The sequence below is a fragment of the Symphalangus syndactylus genome, chromosome 18, assembly GCF_028878055.3.
Source record: "Symphalangus syndactylus isolate Jambi chromosome 18, NHGRI_mSymSyn1-v2.1_pri, whole genome shotgun sequence".
NCBI lineage: Eukaryota > Metazoa > Chordata > Mammalia > Primates > Hylobatidae > Symphalangus > Symphalangus syndactylus.
The window spans coordinates 103,630,676-103,650,525 of record NC_072440.2 but is presented as its reverse complement, the minus strand read 5'-3'; the positions used below and the strand labels follow the sequence as shown (position 1 = coordinate 103,650,525).

General features: G+C 47.9%; 1 protein-coding gene across 1 annotated transcript; it reads left to right on the top strand.

The window, feature by feature from the left end:
• The first annotated feature begins 5,496 nt into the window (after window positions 1-5,496).
• On the top strand, window positions 5,497-10,720 carry ID2 (inhibitor of DNA binding 2). The gene is made up of 4 exons (XM_055252705.2): window positions 5,497-5,649; window positions 8,109-8,768; window positions 9,108-9,171; window positions 9,952-10,720. Exons 2-3 carry the CDS (start codon window positions 8,214-8,216, stop codon window positions 9,162-9,164), a joined length of 612 nt encoding a protein of 203 aa, XP_055108680.2. The 5' UTR covers window positions 5,497-5,649; window positions 8,109-8,213; the 3' UTR covers window positions 9,165-9,171; window positions 9,952-10,720.
• The last annotated feature ends 9,130 nt before the right edge of the window (window positions 10,721-19,850 follow it).

Below are 19,850 nucleotides of genomic sequence, written 5' to 3'. Positions count from 1 at the left end.
AGTGGAGGCCACGTGAGGAGCACCTCCTCCCAAGCCAGGGTGGTGCAGCAGAGGCCACTATAATACAAGATTTAAATAAGCTCCAGATCATAGCATTACCCCCAAAACGCCCAGGTTTCAAGAAAAAAGAAAAAAAAAATCATTCATCATTTCAAGAACCAAGAAAAGCTCAAGTTGAACGAGAAAAGACAATCAACAGTTGCCAACACTGAGGTGACACAGATGTTGGAATAATCTGACAAGGACTCTGCAAGGGCCATCAGAAAAATCTTCTAATGAGCAATTATGAACAGGCCAAAAAAAAAAAGATGAAAAAATAGAAAACTCAGTAAAGAAGCAGAAGATGTAAAGAAGAATGAAAGGGAAATCTTAAAACTGAAAAATACAGTAACCAAAGTAAAAACTCATTGAATGGACTCAAAAGCACAGTGGAGAGGGCAGAGGAAGCCATCTGTGAACCTAAAGACAGAACAAGTGAAATTGCCCAACTGAAGAACAGAGAAAAAACAGATTTTTTAAAACTATATTTACATAGTCTCAGGGACCTCTGGGATTATAATAAAAGATCTAACATTAGTGTCATTGGAGTTCTGAAAAGGGAAGAGAAAAAGGGCAGGGCTGAAAAAGCATGTGAAGAAATAATGGTTGAAAATTTCCCAAGTTTGGCAAAAGAAGCTGTCTAGAGAACCTCAAACAGAATAAACCTAAAGAAATCCATGCCAAGATAGATGATAGGCAAACTTCCAAAAATGGAAGACAAATCAAGGAGAGAGAAACCACACCTTACTTACATTGGGGAAAAAGCAATTCAAGTAACAGCAGATTTCATATGAGAAATCAGATTTTGTCATGAGAAACCTTGACAGAAGGAACAAAGCACCACAGAATGTCAGGTGCTAAAAGGAAAAAATGCTGTCAACCCCAAATTCTATATCCAGCAAAAATATCCTGCAGGACTGAAGGCAAGAACAAGACTTCAGATGCAGGAAAACTAAGGGAACATGTCACCAACACACCTACCCTGAAAGACTGTCCAAAAAAATGCTCTTGAAACAGAAGGAATTAATCAAAGGGAGAATAATGGAATATCAGGAAGGAAAAAAGAACAAAGGAAAAAGAGAAAATGTGGGTAAGTGTAACAGATTTTCCTTCTCTTGAATTTCTAGAAACAAGTGTACAGTTCCTTAAAGCAGGGGTCCCCAAAACCCCAGACAGTGGGCTGGTACCGGTCTGTGACCTGTTAGGAATCCCAGGCAGAGCAGGTGAGCAGTGAATGAGCATTACTCCCTGAGCTCCGCCTCCTGTCAGATCAGCCACAGCATTAGTTCTCATAGGAGCGCAAACCCTATGGTGAACTGCACGTGCCAGGGATCTAGGTTGTGGGCTCCTTAGGAGAATCTAATGCCTGATGATCTGAAGTGGAACAGTTTCATCCCAAAACTATACCCCTAGTACCCACCACCCATCCCCCAGCCCCACTCCCTCAACCCTCCCCCAACCCCCCATTGGAAAAATGGACTTCCACGAAACCGGTTCCTGGTGCCAAAACGGTTGGGGACTGCTGCCTTAAAGGGTCCAAGTAGGCTCATTCTCATCCAGCAGTCTGCCTACTGCAGGGTTCATTTAAGATGCCAATTATTTATCCAGGGCTCATTGAAGAGGCCAATTATTTATCTGAAGCTTCTCAAACTGTGGTCGCCACACCACCAGCATCAGCATCTCCTCACTATGCTTAAAATGCTATATCCTGGGCTGCTCACCAAACCTACTGAATCAGAATTTATACAGGTGGCCACAGAACTCTGGGTGTAAACGTGGGTTTCTTACATACACTAAGGTTTGAAAAGTCCTAAGATGTCAGTTGACCTTTAGTTAACAAAGGGTCAAGCTCAGTCATTCAGTGTTAACTTGGAAGAAAAATGAGAACAAACTGTTTTCACAGATTCCTGGCTCTTGGCAATCCAGCCGTCCAGGACTGGAATACATTTCGAGGTTAAGAGTAATCAATGCTCCACCTGGAGTCAAGGTTACACACCTTTGCACAATGGCAGGCTGTCCTAGGAACTGTTGGCTGGAGTCTAGGCCACCACAGAGGAGTCCGTCATTCACGTGTGCCTGCGTTTCTTCCTCTCTGAAATGGGGACAGCCTTTCCAAACTCTTGGGGTCAAGGTGAACAGCAAAAGAGGTGTGCCCTGCACAAGCGAGTAGAAGACTATTTTTTATCTAAAGTGAATGTTTACACTCTCCTTAAAGAGGGCCTTCGTGTTGCCCTTTTTTCTTTGAAATGGAACGTCTGTCCTGTATTCTTCACACAGAATCCTAGAGAGTCAGGCATGATGGTTAAAATTAAATGTATGCCTTAATTTACCCATCCTTTTCTGCGGAGTCGTGATGAAGGGCAGGCCTAGGACTAACCAGGAGAGGCCCTGATGTCAGCGGAGGCAGGAAGAGGCCGAGAAGAGCCCAGGACCCACCGCAGAGCTAACCAGGGCGATGTGCGCTCCACCAGCTAGAGCGCAAATCCTTCGCCCCATGCCTAGGACTGCTCCTCCAGGTGCCCTCCCTCCGCGGTGTCTCCACGTTCCCTCCTGGAGATGCAGCCTTAGGTCCTGCCCCTCCCGCAGAATGGTTCGCGGTGACGCGCGGCTGGGGTCTTGCAGGACCCGCGCACGCCCTATCTCTAACTGGAGAGGAAAAGTCTGCACACTGTCATTATTATGAGGAGGGAGCTGAATCTGGGAGTAAACGCCTTAAAGATGCGGCAAGGGGAAGAAGGAGTTCAAACTACTGAAAAATCTGTCCACCAGCCAACTCGCGCTGGCGCCGCCTGGGTAACACCAGTGCCCGGGCGATCGGTTCGCCTGCCTCCCCGGCCGAGAAAGGGCTGTACCCCAAAGCCCTTGTCCTGTGCCCAGGACAAGTGCGTCCCGGCCAGGCCCTAGCCCGTCCCAGGGACCGGGACAGGGCTCACAGGGCGGCTGCCCCAGCTGGGAGCGCACGTGGTGCGAGGGAGGCGGGTTCCTCCTCACTGAAGTCATGGACTTGGCTCCCTGTGGAGGGGCCGGCGCGCGAACGTGGCTTGAGCCAAAAAAGAAAAAGCGCACACAATGTGTTTCTTGTTAGGGACTGCAAGCCGGGACCTCGGGTTTTGCTTTTGGTGCCGCATTATAATATTAAGATGCGGTTTGATTCCGGACAAGCCCGCCCTTGTCGCTGGCTGGGGCGGATTCCCACGGACGCTGGTGGGGGGTGGGGGTGGCCTGGGTGCTGCGCTGTGGCGCGGGGGCGCACAGTGGATGGAGGGGGGTCCCTGCATGACCTAGGCTCCCTGCGGTGGCCGGACCCCAAGACTCGCGCCTCGGGGCGGCGCAGACAAGGCGACGCCAGCCCTGCTCCCGCCAGCTCGCGGGCGGCCCAAGATTGTTTTCCAAGACCTTATCTCTCGCTCAAGTTAATTTTCTTTTTTAATTTGGTGACCGGAACAAAAGACACAGGAAAATCCTTTGTGAAAGCTAACGCAGCCACAAATCGGGGCACTTCACAGCATTTCTAACAAAATATTTGCAGTGCCCGTAGTTACATCGGCCCCTCCGCCAAACTTCCCAAACTTTGCTTTCTTTGAACCAAGCTGAAAAATGATCTCCCTAAAAGGGGATCAGAAGGTTGCAAGCAACTGGATTTAGCACGGAGTTCTACCTGGTGCTGTAGAGAGCTCTGGGCACACAGGACGGTGCGGGAATCCTGGAAGGAATTACAGCCTGAATGGTGGCAGGGCAGGGGAGGAGCCACTGTTAAGCCGTGGTAGTCGTTGAAACGCTTTGTTAATGCCATTTATTAGCTGTGTGCGACAAGAAGTGTAAGAGGTTAGGCAGGTCTTCAAAAACATCCAAAAAGAGAAAAATAAACATTCCCTTGTTTGCTTTTTGTGGCTTTTGCTCATTTTCTTCCCCTCCAGTGGCCCTTCATCTAAAGCTGTTTTAAACCCGAAATCGGTTATCTGGTTTCAGGGTAAGGGCTCCCTCTTGCCAAGGTATTAAATAAACAAGTAAAGCAAAAACTTGAATCCTTATGTAATCCAGATGCCGTTTCCTCGAAAACCACAACAAATGCTGCTAAACCAGATAACAGGACCGGGAACATTCGGCCCCCCCATCCCCCACCCCACAACACACAGCCTCCGCCCCCAGCTTTAGGGCCAGCAGAGGACATTTATGTTCAGGAACTCCTCTCCAGGACAGATGATAAATAATTGCTACTAACACTCTCAACTGCAGATGAGCACCCTTGAGGGATCCGGATGCCATAAACTGTCCGGGAATGTTGGCATCTGGTTCTTAAAGCCAGGACCCCAGGAGGCGTCTGCGTCTGCAAGCTGACTTGGAAGTTTCTGGCCTCTTGATGTTCTCAGTCGAAAATGGTGCATTAGAAGGGATTGGTCTGGCCCGCGCGTTGTAGTGGTAATGAGGGCGCGAATCGCGCTAGGCTCTGAGCGCGCGAGGCTCCGCCGAGCAGGAGGACTGGGGCTGCACATCCTCCCGGCTCCCCCAGGGCGGAGGGGAGACTGTTCTGGAAGAAAAAATTGTTTATGTGCAACCTCCGAGGGTTCCGAGGAGCTAGGCAGTAGGACGGTGTGGAGATTGGGCGGGGGGGAGAGTCTTTCAATCTTTCAAAGGTATTTTTAGGAATCCAGGATCAAAGCCATCCGGCGAGAAACCGAAATAATCCAAAGGAGTAAATAAACCTCGCCATGTGCTAAGACAGTGACCTTCTCCCCATCCACCCTTCCCTCCCGCCAGCCCCACCCTGAACGCCTCGGTTGCAAAAACAAATAAAATAAAGCAAAACCTTTTGCTTTGGCAACCTCTAAGCCACATTATGCCTCCTTTTGCAAAAGGAAGATTTTTTTCTTCTCCCTCTCCCGGCTTTTCTCCTTCGTCCTCTCCTCCGCCCCTCACCCGCACCACCACCGCCCCCCCCCCCCAGCCCCTTTCTTTTCTTCTGGGTCCTCCTTCCTTCCCCAAATCACTCGAAACTTAAGACGTGCAGCGGCTGCAGGTGCGCGCGGGCCGGCTGCCGGGCCGGGGCGAGCCTGGGACTGCCGGGCCTCGCAGGCATTGATCAGCTGGGTGCGCGCGCTGAGTGACGGCGCGGTTGCCATGGCAGCCGCCTGAGCGGCGCCGCGAGGACAAGGCTGCAGGGCGGCGTGAATGGGCGGCGTCACGCGCCTGGCGCCAGAGAGTCTGCTCCGGGGCTCCGGCTCCGGCCCCGCCGCGGCCTGGCCCGCGCGCCGCCGCCGCCGCCGCCGCCGCCAATTCATCACCTGTCAGGGATCACTCGCGGGGTCACGGGCGGAATGGACACAGCTGTGAGAACAAAACCCGGGAAAGAAAGGCGAACGCTCCCCATTGCGCCAGATGTGCAGGGAGGACCTTGAGACGCGCCCCCCGCCCCCGCAGGCTCCTCCCGCCCCCCCCCCCCCCGCGGCGCATCACGCGGGAGTGGCAAAGGCGGCCTGGCCAGCGCCGAGCTCCCGGCCCGGAGCTGCTTCTGATTACCGCGAGGGGCCCGGACGCGAGAGCCGCCGCGAGGCCTGCCCTAGAGGCGGAGTGAGTGAGCCCTGGAGCCAGGCTGGGGGACCTCACGGACAGGTCTGTCGCTGCCACGGGGTGGGGGCGTCCCGGTGGGGAGTCGAGGAGGACCGCACCAACACCCACCAGCGGAAGCCCTGCACACCTTCCCACCGCCCGCGGATCTAGCCCTCCCTCCAGCCGGGGCCGTTTGAACTTTGGAGGCCTCAAAGGCAAACCCACCTGAGCCACCAATTGACAGATTTTGACTTGCCTTTAAACCCACTTCGAAAATGCTCCGACACGATTTTACCCCATAAAAGCAGTTTTTAAGGTGATTTCATATTGGGCGTGCTGAAACAGACACACTAGTAACTTAGGCCTTGTTTAAATCATTAACTTATACAGCTTCGTAATCCCCTTTAAATGATTTTTAAATGAATGTAAAACTGGGTAGCATGCCAATAGAATCGACACAGCCAGGCAGACTGGACTCTGACATGGCAGCTAAAGAAAGCAACACCAGAAAACTTTCACCATATTTAGCCATTTTACTACATCAGGGTACAAAAATGATCATGGGAGAAGGCACTGCCTTAATCAACTTTGCAAAGTGTAAAGTGAAACCGCACAATGCTCATTACCGCCCAGCCCAGAGCCTGGCTGTGGGGATAATGAGGCTGGCACGGATGTTAACATACGGTGTCCTTGGAAAAAGCTAGGAATGCGTCAGTATCGAAGAGCTGCAATGTCCAAGAATCATAAGTAATAATTTGAGAATCCCAAAGATGTTTGTTTACATTGGCTATTATTGTAAAATAGTCAAAGTATAACATCATGAACCAAAATAGTGTCAAAACAAAATCTGTTCCACTGTGGCACGTATGTGACAGAAACACATGCACACAAAGTACATCAAAAGGCTCGAACTGTGGGAGGACTCGGATAGTAAATCACTTCCAGACTTAATATCAGAAGAGATACGGTGCGTCCAACGCTGTCAGGGACAGAGTCGCAGGCAGCATTGCCTGGCCTTGGGAAGGCCCTCCGCAAATTTCTGGCTGGACAGGAAACCATTCACCTCCTTCCTCCAAACTGAGGGGGCTGAATTTCAGGAAGGTGAGCTCCACCTCAGTGCCACCCACTCTGCCTCCCTGGAAAGGCGTCATGGGGCGCATAGCTGTCACGTGACAGAGACTGCTGGCCCCGCCAGCTGAGAAATTAATCATTAATTGAAGGAAAAAACACTGTTTCCCCATTATCGAGCTTTTCTTTCAGCCTCTAGGCCTGTCCCTTCCGCTTTCTGAAATGCGAAGGAGGTAGAGATTGAGGCAGAAGGTAAATAAGATTTGAATATTGCCCTTCCTGGGGTTTTCTAGTTCATTGTTTTCTGGAGCAAATATTTTCAAAAGAAACTGACATACTGTGGTCAAGACAGAATTCTAGATAAGCTACAATTATGTGAAAATTAAGGTATTTGAGTAAATAGCTGCAAACTTTTTAAAATTTAGACTGAAAGAACGAGTTCTTAAAGATTTTCAGCCAAAAAAAAGCTTGAACCTGTATTCACTACTAGTGCTGAAAAGATTCCAAACCTCATATGTGACAGAATTTTTTTTTTTTTCTTAGTGTGAAGATGTCGATCAATGGCTAGGGCCACTTATCTGTCACAAAGCTTTGGAACTCCTCTAGGTGTTGGAATGTGACACTAGAAATCACAATTAGTGCATAATTAATCACATTACTTTGCCACCTACACTGAAGGGCACAAACCGGCAGCCTTTCAAGGACAGTGTATGTAAATGTAGTTTCAATATGCAAATTCTCCTAATTATTTCCGATTAATACGATCATTATAGCCCTGCCTCCTTCTTGAAAAGGAACCCTGAAAGCGCCCTGCCTGTGAGAGCTCCTTAGCGACCGGCGAGGTTGGGCATGGTTTCCAATAAGTACTCATTTTCTTGAGTTTACAGTAATGCCTCCCGCGCTGCTCCGGGTTGCAAAAGCCCACACTAAGCCTGTCGTCGAATGCGTGCGTGGGTGGTTTGTTTGTGTTAACATAACTTTTCCTTATCTGAAGAGACGAACTCACTCTACAAACGTGACTCTTCAGTGACAACCTAATTTGCGTTTTCACTTTCTTCTGAAATGCTATCTTTCCTCACGCTCTCCCTCCGATGGGTTGCAGTGAACTGTGGCTTCCCCACTGCGGTGCTGAACTCGCCCGTGTAGCTGTGATTTTAGAGCTGCCGACAGCTCCAAGGTGTGCAGGGCTTGGTCTGGGAACACCCCCAGGGCAAGGGTCCTGCCGCGCGCTTGGAATTAGAATTAAGAATGCACATTTAGGCGCCCAGGGTCTGCCCCTTCCCGCTGCTCCCTCCCCTCCCCCTCCCCTCCCCCTCCCCCTCCCCCATCTTCTCTCCCTCCTCCCGCCTCCCTCCTCCCCGCTCCCTCCTCCCGCCCCCCTCCTCCCCGCCCCCCTCCTCCCCACCCCCCGCCCGCCTCGCACTTACTGTACTGTACTCTATTTACCACCCCAGCTGGGCTCGCGCTCCGCCCACCCCGCGGGGATTGGCTGCGAACGCGGAAGGAACAAGCCCACGCCCCGCGCCCGCGCCCGCCAATGGAAGCGCCCGCTCGGCTTGATGGACGCGCCACCTTCCGCCAATGGGGACGAAGGGAAGCCCGAGCGTGTGGCCCCGGCGAGTGCGGATAAAAGCCGCCCCGCCGGGCTCGGGCTTCATTCTGAGCCGAGCCCGGTGCCAAGCGCAGCTAGCTCAGCAGGCGGCAGCGGCGGCCTGAGTTTCAGGGCAGCCAGCTCCCTCCCGGTCTCGCCTTCCTTCGCGGTCAGCATGAAAGCCTTCAGTCCCGTGAGGTCCGTTAGGAAAAACAGCCTGTCGGACCACAGCCTGGGCATCTCCCGGAGCAAAACCCCGGTGGACGACCCGATGAGCCTGCTGTACAACATGAACGACTGCTACTCCAAGCTCAAGGAGCTGGTGCCCAGCATCCCCCAGAACAAGAAGGTGAGCAAGATGGAAATCCTGCAGCACGTCATCGACTACATCTTGGACCTGCAGATCGCCCTGGACTCGCATCCCACTATTGTCAGCCTGCATCACCAGAGACCCGGGCAGAACCAGGCGTCCAGGACGCCGCTGACCACCCTCAACACGGACATCAGCATCCTGTCCTTGCAGGTAAGACCTGCTCCGGGGCCCCCGCCCCGCCGCCGCACACTCCCGCCCCGCCGCCGCACACTCCCGCGGTCGTCTGGGCTGTCACTAGGAGATCCGTAGCCCAGACGGTGACTTTCGCATGAGCTATTTAACTTTATTAAGAATCTGCTGTAGATTGAGCTGTGCGTGAAATTGCTAGTAAGTTCTGACATGTTAATGCGTCTGTCTTTGAATCTGAATTGTTACCATAAACGTGTTTAATGGAACTTGCTGGTCTGTGGACTACTTAAAAAAAAAAAAAAAAAACCTTTCTACTTAACATTGTCTTAACCTCGTACTCTTTATTCTCTTTCTCTCCAGGCTTCTGAATTCTCTTCTGAGTTAATGTCAAATGACAGCAAAGCACTGTGTGGCTGAATAAGCGGTGAGTGTTTGCTTGTGCCACCCGTGGGTAAACTGCCCCTCGGTGTGTGTGCGCGCGCGCTCATGTGTTTTTGCTTGTGTATCTATAAAATGTCTGATTTGGTCAATGCATGCTTACTTCGCGGTGTTACCCGTACTACATTGTCTCACTAGACATGAAGGAGCTTGTAGCTCTGGGTGCTCGAGATCACAGAACGTTTTCCTTTAAAAGGAAATGATGCCAATAACTTACTACGAAGGCGGCCGAGGAACGTGTGTATTGGCTTTGTAGCAAATGTAATGGCCTGGGTCTTCCTACGATTCCTCTGGTACTATGAGGTACTAACCTCCACTGTAATTAATCTTATCGCCACAGATTCCATAGTGATCCTCCCTCCCTGAAACTAGAGTCCTCTGGGATTCTCTGGGCTAGTTGAGGATTGCTACCCTGTGCCTTAGAAACCCTGTGATGTGGGATCCCAGACTTCCCTATCTGTTAACTAAAGGGCTGTTTTCAATCAAATAATTGTTACAAGAAGCAGGCTGGCGCCTGTAGCACTGCTGTTGGAGATCCAAATAGGAGATTGGGTTGGGAAGTTTTTCCCTTGAGTCTCTGCTATTTTAATGTTTAATTTGCGCTGTCGAGGCGAGTGTGTGTGTTGCATCTGGACGCCAGGGTTTGCCCAATCTTTGAGTGTTTGGTTAAATGTTCAAACTGTGGCTTCCTCCCGGCGCCAGTCGCCCGCCTCTGCCCTTAGGTTACATTCTCTTAAACATGCCTTTCTCTCCCAATCTTTTGCAGGTGTTCATGACTTCTTTTTTTCTTTGCACAACAACAACAACAACAACAAATTCACAGAATCTTTTAAGTGCTGAACTTATTTTTCAACCATTTCACAAGGAGGACAAGTTGAATGGACCTTTTTAAAAAGAAAAAAACGGAAGGAAAACTAAGAATGATCATCTTCCCAGGGTGTTCTCTCGCTTGGACTGTGATATTCGTTATTTATGAAAAAGACTTTTAAATGCCCTTTCTGCAGTTGGAAGGTTTTCTTTATATACTATTCCCACCATGGGGAGCGAAAACGTTAAAATCACAAGGAATTGCCCAATCTAAGCAGACTTTGCCTTTTTTCAAAGGTGGAGCGTGAATACCAGAAGGATCCAGTATTCAGTCACTTAAATGAAGTCTTTTGGTCAGAAATTACCTTTTTGACACAAGCCTACTGAATGCTGTGTATATATTTATATATAAATATATCTATTTGAGTGAAACCTTGTGAACTCTTTGATTAGAGTTTTCTTGTATAGTGGCAGAGATGTCTATTTCTGCATTAAAAAGTGTAATGATGTACTTATTCATGCTAAACTTTTTATAAAAGTTTAGTTGTAAACTTAACCCTTTTATACAAAATAAATCAAGTGTGTTTATTGAATGGTGATTGCCTGCTTTATTTCAGAGGACCAGTGCTTTGATTTTTATTATGCTATGTTATAACTGAACCCAAATAAATACAAGTTCAAATTTATGTAGACTGTATAAGATTATAATAAAACATGTCTGAAGTCAGTATCTGAATTCCGAGTGGTTTTTAAGATGTCTGGCACTCACTAGCTCTTTTCTCTGTCTCTCTCCCCCTCTCGCCCCCCGCCAACACATACTGTTTTCTTTATCCCCTTCTCCTTCATCCCCCACCAGCATCCCTGAAGCCTTTACTTGTGTACAGAGAATCTTACCAGATTTGTGGTAAGGCAGAGGGCTGAGTTGACAGGGACTGGGGAGGCTTTGAGCACAGAAGTGCCTCTGGGTCCTCAAGGGAAAGCTTGGTTCTGTGCCTTAGGGCTGAGCTTAAGCCAAGAATGAGTTGTGGTTGAGTGTTGAGTCTGGGAGTGTGGAAGCACTACCTGTCTGGGCGTTAAGACGCTTCTCTGGAGTAAATGAAAGTTAAGAGAAGAAAAGAGGCTGTACAGAATTCAGAGTTTAAGGGAAGGTAGAAACACCCGAGGGTTACTGTTTGCCAGGGAACTAAGCTGTCACCTGGCCCCGGGCTCCAGATGCCTCCTTGGCTTCGCCTGCGTCCACACCTGTAGCCCTCCCCAACCCACCCCACCCACCCCCCCAGGCCTCTGGAGACGGGGCTGGGCCTGGCGCATTTCCCCGGACTTTTCAATCGCCCTCAGCCTTGACGGCCGCCCTGGACTGGAAGGAAGAGGCAGCGGCAGAAGCCCTTCCAAGCCAAAGACCGCGGGTGGCCACGTGCTCAAGACTGGTCTGCGTTTTCGGTCCCGGGGCGCGAGGTGGGCTGGGAGGCTCTGGAAGGCGGGTCCCAGGTGGACGCGACCCGGGGGTGGAAGGGATCCGGGCGGGGCAGCAGCTCACCTGGGGCCGAACAGTTGTTCGGGCGGCGCCACCGAGGAGTCCGCGCGTCTCCCCGCCCTGACCCCCGATCGGTCCCCGCGGGCGCTGACGCTGGAGGAGGGCGGGGGCCGTGGAGCCGCGGCCGCCCGGATCGCCCTGCGGACCCGCGCCGGGGAATGGGCTCTGCCGGGGCCAGCGCGGGGCGGTCGTGTGGTTGATCATCATACCCGGAGGACGCCCTGAGGGCCGTGGGGGCGGCTTCCCCGTCGCAGGCTACCCGCGGACCTGGCCCCCAGGTCCCCGCCACCTGTCGCCAGCCGCTGCCCCGGCCGATCTCTGCGCGGCGGGGAGGGAAGCGCGCCCTGGTCCCAACCCGACCCCGGCCTGGCCTCCGGGAGAGGCGCAGACGCCGGCCGCACGCTCGCCCCCCAGTCACGGGGACCCGCGCGTAGTCGGCTCGGACGGCCCTGGGGAGCGTCACCGGACGGAAGCAGTGCGGGCAGGACCGTAGGGCGGCCCGGGCCCTTTCGAGCCCCTGCCGGGCACCGCTGGCGACGTTGGCCCCGGGACCCGGGGTAGCCGCCGCCGAGGCGCAGCGGCCCCTCTCGGAGGCGACTTCCCGCGGCGCCAGCCGCGCTGCCGACTCCGTCCGTGGAGCCCGGGCGCCACCTGCTGGCCGGCACGAGGACGGCGGCTCGCGCGCGCGGCCTGGTGGGCCTGGGGCCTGGGGCCTGGGCAATGGGAACCCGAGTAGCAATCCGTGGGGTGGAGGAGGTCCCCCGGGAGAAAATGCCAGGGAGTGCGGCCTTTCCAAATGAGTGCTGCTCCAGCATGTGTACAGCCGTTTCCACGTGTGGATCTCATGTAATCTTTACTACTGCATAGCACAGACAGGATCCCCTTTTGCAAATTAGTACCTGCTGCCAACCTCTATGCTAGGTGCTGTCCCAGAGATTTTTAAAAAGATCAGACAGGATCCTGGTCTCAAAGAGGCTATGCTTGAATTGTGGGGATAAATGAATTGTGAAGTCATGTGAAAGCCAGAATGCTTTCCCTTCTCTTTCCTGGAGGTTTTGTTTAATTTTGTTTTCATTTTTCTCAACTGCTTAATAACTATTAACCAAGAACGCCAGTGTTAGTTAAAGCAGTGGGAGGTGGGAGTCGGCCTCCTTTTCTTATTCCAAATCCTAATGAGAATCGATCACATTTCTTCCATTTAGTAGGATGTGACTGTGGGCTTCTGTTGTAATAGATACTGTTTCTCAATTTTTGGAAGAGCCCTTCAATTGCTAGGCTTGCTGGAAGGGTTTTTTGTTTTTTGTTTTTTTGAGAATTTTCAATCATAATTTGTGAGTCAATTGGTAAAATACTTTTGACTGCATTTACTGGTATTATTTTTCTCTGGTGGATTACACTGATATTTCTGATACTGAACTAGCCATGCATTTCTGAAATATCTCCTACGTGAACATCATGTATTATTACTTTTTATATCCACCATGGATTCTGTCAGCCAATATTTTATTTTTGAAAATGAAATGGAACTGTGATTTACTTTCTTGTATTGTCTGTAACTGGTTTTTGAATCAAGATCACACTAACCTCAAACAATAAATGTACAGGTCAGTTTACATTTAATTTTAGCTTTCAAAGCCATGGCTGCATCCCTGAAGGTCGGCTAACGTGTAGTCTGTCTATTTCAGAGGTAAGCATTGAGTAGCCAATGGCACACGACCAGGCAGTGGGCAGATGAACTCAGTCCAGCACTTTTTCAGGAACATAAAAAGGACTTTCAAGTAGAGGGTGAAGATGTAGACTCTAATAGAAAATAATATTCTTGTCAATAAGGAGCTGCTTTATAGAGCTTTTAAAATCCACAGCTAATAATTTATGCGGCTCCCTGCAGGGCAGGTGCAGAGCCATCCCAGTCCCCTTCAGCTTGACACTCCACACATCCTTCCAATTTTTGATGTATTTTGCTACTGGAAAAGGGGCTTCAGACTTTGAGTGTCTTTCTGGATGCTGATCCAGAAAAGGTGTTGGATGTTTTTCTATTTCATCATAAAGATAATTTGAAGGCCAGGGGCAGTGGCTCATGCCTGTAATCCCAGCACTTTGGGAGGCCAAGGTGGGTGCATCGCTTGAGCCCTGGAGTTCAAGACCAGCCTGGGCAACATGGCAAAACCCTGTCTCTACTAAAAATACAAAACTTAGTTGGGTGTGGTAGTGCATGCCTGCAGTCCCAGCTACTCAGGAGGCTGAGGTGGGAGGATCTCTTGAGCCCAGGAGGTTAAGGCTGCATGATTGTGCCACTGCACTGCAGCCTGAGTGACAGCGAGACCCTGTCTCAGAAAATTAATTAATTAAGATAATTTGAGTCAGAGGCAGCATACGTTGAGAAGCTCAACAACATGTGTTTTGTTTATTGCTGACTAAAGTACGTACTATGAGGAGCACCGCCTGAGACTGTAAGGAAGGAAGGAAGATTTTTCCAGAGGCCCTGAAGGAAGATGCAACAGAAAGACAGTGGGAAGAGCATGCACACATTTGTGGCAGTCCTGAGTGAGGGCACCAATCCCAGTAAACTAGGGCACTGGCCAAACAGGAATTACAGACAAGTTTTTACAACCCTGTGAAGCAGGGCGTTGAAACTGATACTACCACCCAGAATCCTGGAAGGCCTGAAATCTCAGTTGTAGATTAGAAAAAATAATACTCATCAGCTCAGGAAGATCATAAGGAAGCTTGTGTGTGAACCTGAGCTCAAGAGGGAAATGAAAATCTCCTCTGAAAATTTTTACCCATAAACATGCCCTTATGGGCAATGGAGACTCACATATGTACTACCCACTTGGTTTGAGAAATTTTGATGCTGAGAAATTAACACAAAAATGGGTTTCTGGCTGGTGATACCCCTGGAGTGCTTGGAAGTGGCACATGCAAAGCTTCTCTGGAGAGAAAATTTCTCAATACAGACTACACAAAATTCTCACATTTTCATGGTTGGGTGAAAGTCAGTTTATAATTCAAAAATTTTAGAAGCACTGAAAACAATTTACCATGAGAGAATCAGTAGCTAAAATGAAGAGAAAGATTAGAAACAAAAGATCTAAAATGGCTATACAGTAAGCACAACCAAGATGATTAAAGAAATTTAAAAATTAAGCAAGAACATAAAAAATCACAATATACAGTATTATATATAAAAGAATAGGCAGATTTGAAAATGAACAACATCAAAGTGCTTACATAAGGTTATTGAAATTTAAAACTCAATGAAAATGTTAAAACCCAGATTAAAAACTACTGGAGAGAGAATTAATGAACTGGAAGATGAACCTGAAGAAATTACCCAGAATGAGCACAGAGAGATAAGATAAGTATGAACTCAAGGTAAGAGACAGAAAGGATAGAGAGAGAAGCTCCAACAAGTATGGCAGACTGTACCAACTGGTTGTGGCAGTAGAAGGGAATCTGTCACAGTAAACATTCAAGCAACTTGAGTGTTAGATATATCTTCTCTTAAAAGCTTTTAGTCAAGCTAATATTCTGCACATATACATGTTTTGTTTTGTTTCAGACAGGGTCTCTCTGTCACCCAGGCTGGAGTGCAGTGGCATTGATCACAGCTCACTGCAGCCTCAACCTCCCTGGGCTCAGCTGATCCTCTCACCTTAGCCTCCTAAGTAGCTGGGACTACAGGTGTGCACCACCACACCTGGCTAATTTTTTCTATTTTTTTGTAGAGACAGGATCTCACCATGTTACCCAGGTGGTCTCAAACTCCTGGGCTCAAGCATTCCTCCTGCCTTGGCCTCCCAAAATGCCGGGATTACAGGTTTGAGTCACTGCACCCAGCCCACATATACGTGTTTTAAAAACTAAGATGAAAAAATCCAACACAATTAGAAATAGGAAAACAGTAGCAACAGAGTTCACAGATGAAGTAATCAACAGCGTGTAAGCATACAAAAAGATGGCCAATTTCACCCATAATAAGACAAGTGCAAATGAAAAACTATGTAACAATTCTCACCCAACAAATGGGCAAAAATCCAAAAGTTTGACAATATACTCTGTTGACAAGACTGTGAGGGAAACAATCTTGTATATTGTTGATGATAAAATACTCTGACCCCTATGCAGAGGAATGTGGTGATATCTAGCAAAATTGCATATGCATTTACTCTTTAACCCAGCTTTCTCCCTCCTAGAAATCTATCCCAAAGTTACGTTGCAAAAATATGTAATACTATATGCACCAGGTTAATAGATTTGGCATTGTTTTTAATAGCAAATGATGAGAAACAACCCAAATGTGGGACTGTTTGGAAAAGCTCTAGTATACTAATATATGGTGATGTAATGTAAAGAGGAGATCTTTATATACTGACATGGGCTTTTCAGGACAAAGCGTCAAGTGAAGAATGCCTAATGCAGAACAGTGTATATGGTGTGCTAGCTTTTGTATGAGAAGGAAGGTGTAACACATAGATTCATATTTGTTTATATTTTCAAAGAAATGAAATGGAAGAAAACACTAAAATTAATAAAAATGGTTATTGATGGGAGAGGCTAGAATACAGGAGAGGAAGCAATGTCAGAAAGGGAGTATTGTATTAACTGTAGTATTTCTGAATGTATATTCCGTGTCAATCTTTCACTTAATGGGTTTACTAAACTTTGATGATCATTGTCTGAATCGACTACTCCTTTAGTTATCACATTACAGTGAATACCTTCATCATTAGAAATTGCAGCACGGTGGCCAGGCGTGGTGGCTCACACCTGTAATCCTAACACGTTGGGAGGCTGAGGTGGGTGAATTGCCTGAGCTCAGGGGTTCAAGAGCAGCCTGGGCAACACGGTAAAACCCTGTCTCTAATAAAATACAAAAAAAAAAAATTAGCCCCCGGGCATGGCAGTGTGAGCCTGTAGTCTCAGCTACTTGGAAGGCTGAGACAGGAGAATCACTTGACCCCAGGAGGCGGAGGTTGCAGTAAGCTGAGGTCACACCATTGCACTCCAGCCTGGGCAACAGAGAAAGACTCCCTGACTTTCTAACTCTTTCGGTTATGGTTATCTGAAATCCAGCTCATACTGGAAAGTCAGGAAAATGCTTAATTATTTCTCTTTAATTCTCCATTTTTACAATTATATTGTATTAAATGTGGTATTTCCGAATGTGTATTGTCATATGGTTTTGACTTTGAGATATGTAAATACTTTTTACAAATTAAATTTTAAAAACAATATGTAAGTAGAAAAAAATGACAACAAATGGACCTAATTACGTCTCAAGTTAGTAACATATGCACACAGAGGAAAAATGACCCCAACTGACCTTTGACAGTTTCGCTGTACGTTCCCAGCGGATCTATTCTAAGGACAAAAAGAACTGCAAAGAAATCATAAACTTCCTTTAGTAGCTGTATCGCTAGTAATAATATTGGTATTGTTATTTTTGAACTATTATATGTATATTGTAAGATAAGCAAAGAAGTAATTATACTAATGTCATTAGGAACCAAGATTTTCAATGTAAGATAAATGAAACATCAGCATAACGTTCAAGAAGTAAAAGCTCTGAAATCTTATATTTGACCTGAAAATATCAATTTAAATGTATTTTTCTTCTTTTTAAAAATATATTTTTATAGCTTTCCACTGAAAATGCCAGAAGCAATGACAACCAGGTGATAATAAGCACCCGCTTACACAGTTTGTACGATCCAGTACCACACACCACTAAAAGGAACCAGAGTTTTTTGGAGAAAAGGCTGATTCCCGATCTAGGACAGGAAGTAAGACTAAAAATAAAGAGGAGACAAAAATAAAGCAAAAACGCTTTGGATACCAATGGAGGTTTCTAGGGCACCAGCACATTCTAAAAATGGAGAATTAAAGAGAAATAATTAAGCATTTTCCTGCCTTTCCAGTACGAGCTGGATTTCAGATAACCACGATTGCAAGAGTTAGAAAGTCACCATGTTGAATCCCTAAAGATGAGTGTAGTCACCGTAATGTGGTAACTAAAGTAGTAATTGATTTAGACCATGATCGTCAAAGTTTAGTAAACTCATAAAGTATAAGGTTGATGAGAAATTTTGTAATAGAATAATCAGGCTGTTAATAAAGAAATGATCACCTGAACCCACTGATCAATCTCTAGAAAACCAAGCAACTGGCCATGAGGTGCCTCCTGATGGGACATGATCGACATCAGTGACACTTCCTGTGAAGTATTCTTAGGGAAAAGAAAGGAGTAAAAATTCAATCTGGGTAACATCAGTCCCTGAGGCCTAATTTCTTGTCAATGGGAAACAGGAGAGAGCAAGAGAAATGGGATCGCACGAAGTGTTCAGACAAACCCAGAACAGGGTGTCCTTGGACAACCGGCGCAACCTTCCCAACAAGCCGATGACAAAGAGGCAGAGGCCAAGCACCGAAAACACTTAAAATACCATCACCACATGCAATGAATGGGCTTTGTCTGGATCCTGAAACTCTAAAGGGACATTTTTTTTTTTTTTTTTTTTTAGATTGCTGGGGAAATTTGAGTGAGGGGTGGGTATTATATAATAGTAAAGATTTTGTTTCCTTAGGTGTGAAATTGGTATTTTTGAGATGCCTACTGAAGTTTGTAAGGAGAAATGACATAATATATAATATTTGCTTTAAAATCCTCCAGAAAAAGAAAAAGGGAGTAGGGTTGGATGACATAGATACAGTGAAATGCTGCCACTGTCACCACTGAGTGACAGGCACATAGGTGTCCTCCGTTCACTCCTTTTGCATATGTTTGGGAATGTTTGTGATAAGTAAGTTAGAAAAATAACCCAGTCCTCTATCTACTGGAGCACAGAGATGCCCCCACTGCCTCACTCTCTGAAAAGGCCCCGGCCTCCTGACACACTTCTTGGCACCCTCATTCACTTCCTCAAGATCGACCTTGACTGAGACAGCAGTTGAACTCTCCACCCTTCTGGCTCTGAACTACTTTCACACCCACTGAGACACTGCATCGCTATGACAGGGGCGCCTAGCATGGATCTTAGCATTTGGCAGCAAAGAAAAGTGGCCAAGGCCTAGGAACGTCCTGGCTTCCCTTCCTCCTCTGCCTGCTGCCATTATAAGTAGAATGGCATGTGTATTTCCACGTATATGATTATGCCACCTCTTGGAATGTGGTCTTAGTTTTAAGCAATTCTCCACCTAGGGACAACGCTGTAAGTTTTATTTTACAAACATAATCTTCTAAATAAGCTCTAAATAAGTTTCATCAGCTCTGAAAGAAAGTTCTTAAACATACAATTCTTCAATATTTGATGTTTCAAAAATCCTATGGAAGCAAGTCAGGCAGAGAAAAGGACAAGGCCATTCTCGATGTTGTAATTTTACCGGAGTTCGTCAAAGCCTCCCAGGGTAGGAAAAAAAAAGACTCCTAAAAAATGTCAACTGAAACTTTAATTGCCTGAAGTAAAATATTTTAAAGAGTGAAAATTTCAAGTTTAAATTTAATCCAAACCAGTTAAGTTGATTCAATCTAAAAATATCTTGACTGGGAAGGAAATTTTTGGACAAGTTTGTCAAGTCCTGGCTTTGTACCTGACAATGACTTTTAGAGAATCATCCCCAAACAAGTAGATGCCCTTGAGTGCTCTGCCTGCAAACCGCGTTTGCTGCAGGGCAATGCCAGCTCACACAGGCCAAGGGGTAAAAAGCAGGACTCTTCCTGCTAATTATTTTTGTTGTATAATCTTATGTCTACAGGAACAAAACATCCACCCTAGCGAGCTGCTCCTGCAAAAACAAGGGGACACCTCTTGCCACTGAAAGTCTCTGACGTGTCGATGGAGTTACATTGATGTATTAATTTATTCGGCAAACACGCATGGGACTACGCCAGGCGTGGCTCTAGGTGCTGCAGACACTGGGATCAAACAGCCTGGATGCCTGCCCCTGTGGAACTTGCATTCCAGCAATGGGGACAGACCATGAGTGTGTCTCATATGCATTCGAAGACAAATAAAGCAGGGAAAGAGGAGAGAGAACCTAGGTGACCAGTTACGAAGTATGAAGGTGTTGTCTTCTGTCCTCAGCCTCCGGTTGCCGGGACCCTGCGAGCTCAGCCGACTCCGGGTTAGCATGGCCAGTGGGGGGCGCGAGAGAGCAGCCGCAGGGGGGCGGCGGGAGGATGGGAGCGGCCGCAGCCCATGTGCTTCCCGGGGGCTTCCCGTCCACCTGGGGGTCCCAGCAGCCCCGCCCAGCACTTCCTCACCCTGGCCTCCCTGTGGCTGCGCCTGAATCCAGGCTGCGCTTTTCCCCCCACACTCAGAGGA

Coding starts and splice junctions, on each gene's coding strand:
- ID2 (XM_055252705.2), top strand. CDS start 8,214: ATGGACGCGCCACCTTCCGCCAATGGGGACGAAGGGAAGCCCGAGCGT. Junction 8,769..9,107: donor TCAGCATCCTGTCCTTGCAG/GTAAGACCTGCT, acceptor CTTTCTCTCCAG/GCTTCTGAATTCTCTTCTGA.